Below are 2,091 nucleotides of genomic sequence, written 5' to 3'. Positions count from 1 at the left end.
GGACGAGGGGATCCATCCATATATTCTGGACACTTATCAACCACCTATAGAGGTATCGCCAAGCTTTATGCGATGGAAATTGTATATAGGAATTATATATGATTGTGGATTATATAATGCCATGTATGTTATAGGTAAGCGAATGGTACGGCTGCCGATACGACTGTCCAGCAAGATATCAATTGAGAGTTAAATTATTTCGTAATGACAATAAAATGATAGATGAATTTCTATTTAGAGATGTTCTAGAAGGAGAGAAACAGAATCAATGGCTGAAGGTGGGCATCCATAAAATTAGTTTACGGTTTTATATAAATGGAAACTCTTAAATACAGGATACTATCTTCAATTTATATTTTCTTATATGCTTTGTTGTGTACAGATTACACACGTATTTAAGAATTATGGACCTGGTCTTAGACGGATTACCTTCGAGCACAGTGGAAAGGATAGATCATTCTGGGCAGGACATTACGGCAGTAAAATGGCTGGGGCATGTGTTTGTGTGAAAAGTCCGTGAGAAAAAATTTAAAAATAAAAAAATTTATGTAATAAAAAGTCAGTTAATTCCAACGAAACAAAGAGAATGCAAAATGTTAAATGTATAAAGTTTTATATAAATAATGTAATAAAAGTTTAATATTACTATTTAATAAAAATTAATTCTGTAAAATTAATTTTTTATTATCAAAAGTGTAATTTGTTAAAAATTATTGATATACAGTATTGCATACATAATAAAAACTGATTTTTAATAAAATAAGAATTTATATAAAACAAGATATGCCTGTATTTTCTTTATACATAGAGTGTAATCGAAAAGCTATTTCGATTAGGTTTTGAGGCGTGGAGCCTTGGTGGCACACATATAACCCCTTCGGATGGAGACTCGTGTAGAGACGTCCGATTACCCAGAAAGCAGTATTTTCCCACTTGAATAATACACCGTATTCTTTAACAGCGAAACTACTATCAATCGCTGTTTTATCTATATCTTGATTTAACATCTTAAATCTAGAGTCCTATATAAATCTTACTGTATTATGTAGCAAGCATGTACACACTTTTTAAAGTTAACAAGAATTTTGTTATCTTTCGGTGTATTTTGAATGGGTAGGTACTGATGATAAAAGAATTCCTTCTACCATGTCCAAATAAACGTAATGATACAAATAATTTTTATCGCTTGCCGTTAGCTTTTGCGGTATCAAATATTCCGCTTGGTTTAATAAGTTATCTCGTATCTTGTATATATTCATTGTAATTATATGCGTTACTATCGCTCTATAAGAAAAAAAGTATCGGTAAATATATTAGTATTAAGTGTGTTGACAGATGATGGGACAGTTCAGTGCCACTCCTTCGAGTTCTCGCGTGATGTTCGACGAGGAGGACAACAACGGTTTGGTGCTCTGTGACAAGTACCTGCCGGTCGAAGTGCTGATAGAGATATTTTGCCACGTCGACTGCAAGACCCTGTTGAGGTGCCAGTTGGTGTGCAAACGCTGGAAGATGCTGATGAACCACGTCTGGCACAAGAAGACCGAATGGACGCTGGGCAAACCGTTCCCGTGGAACGATAAGATGCCCTGGACAGTATATTATCTCGCATGCACGAAGAAGCCGTACGAGAGGAACCTGGTGAAGAATCATTCCGGCGATGAAAAGTCTTTCCGTCACTGGGATATAAGTTACAACGGCGGTCATCGTTGGACGGTCGAAAAACCACCTGCCGGCATGCCGGAACTGCCGCAAACTGAACCGTTGTTCAAAGACAGACAGACCTGTTTCGCAACGTCTTATGAGCATTGTACCAAAGTACAAGTTATAATTCTGACGGACGAGGGGATCCATCCATATATTCTGGACACTTATCAACCACCTATAGAGGTATCGCCAAGCTTTATGCGATGGAAATTGTATATAGGAATTATATATGATTGTGGATTATATAATGCCATGTATGTTATAGGTAAGCGAATGGTACGGCTGCCGATACGACTGTCCAGCAAGATATCAATTGAGAGTTAAATTATTTCGTAATGACAATAAAATGATAGATGAATTTCTATTTAGAGATGTTCTAGAAGG

General features: G+C 36.3%; 1 protein-coding gene across 1 annotated transcript; it reads left to right on the top strand.

Annotated features, from left to right (window-relative positions):
• Positions 1-7: 7 nt before the first annotated feature.
• On the top strand, positions 8-2,086 carry LOC112462273 (F-box only protein 6-like; the record flags this gene model as incomplete). The annotated part of the gene is made up of 6 exons (XM_025027960.1): positions 8-52; positions 135-278; positions 383-516; positions 1,050-1,056; positions 1,336-1,890; positions 1,973-2,086. Coding segments are annotated over 6 exons (999 nt in total), but the record flags the coding sequence as incomplete, so codon positions are not given.
• Between the last annotated feature and the right edge of the window lie 5 nt (positions 2,087-2,091).

The sequence above is a fragment of the Temnothorax curvispinosus genome, unplaced genomic scaffold (genome assembly GCF_003070985.1).
Source record: "Temnothorax curvispinosus isolate PA1 unplaced genomic scaffold, ASM307098v1 QBEX01012154.1, whole genome shotgun sequence".
Lineage (NCBI taxonomy): Eukaryota > Metazoa > Arthropoda > Insecta > Hymenoptera > Formicidae > Temnothorax > Temnothorax curvispinosus.
This window is presented reverse-complemented; position numbering and strand designations above follow the sequence as displayed.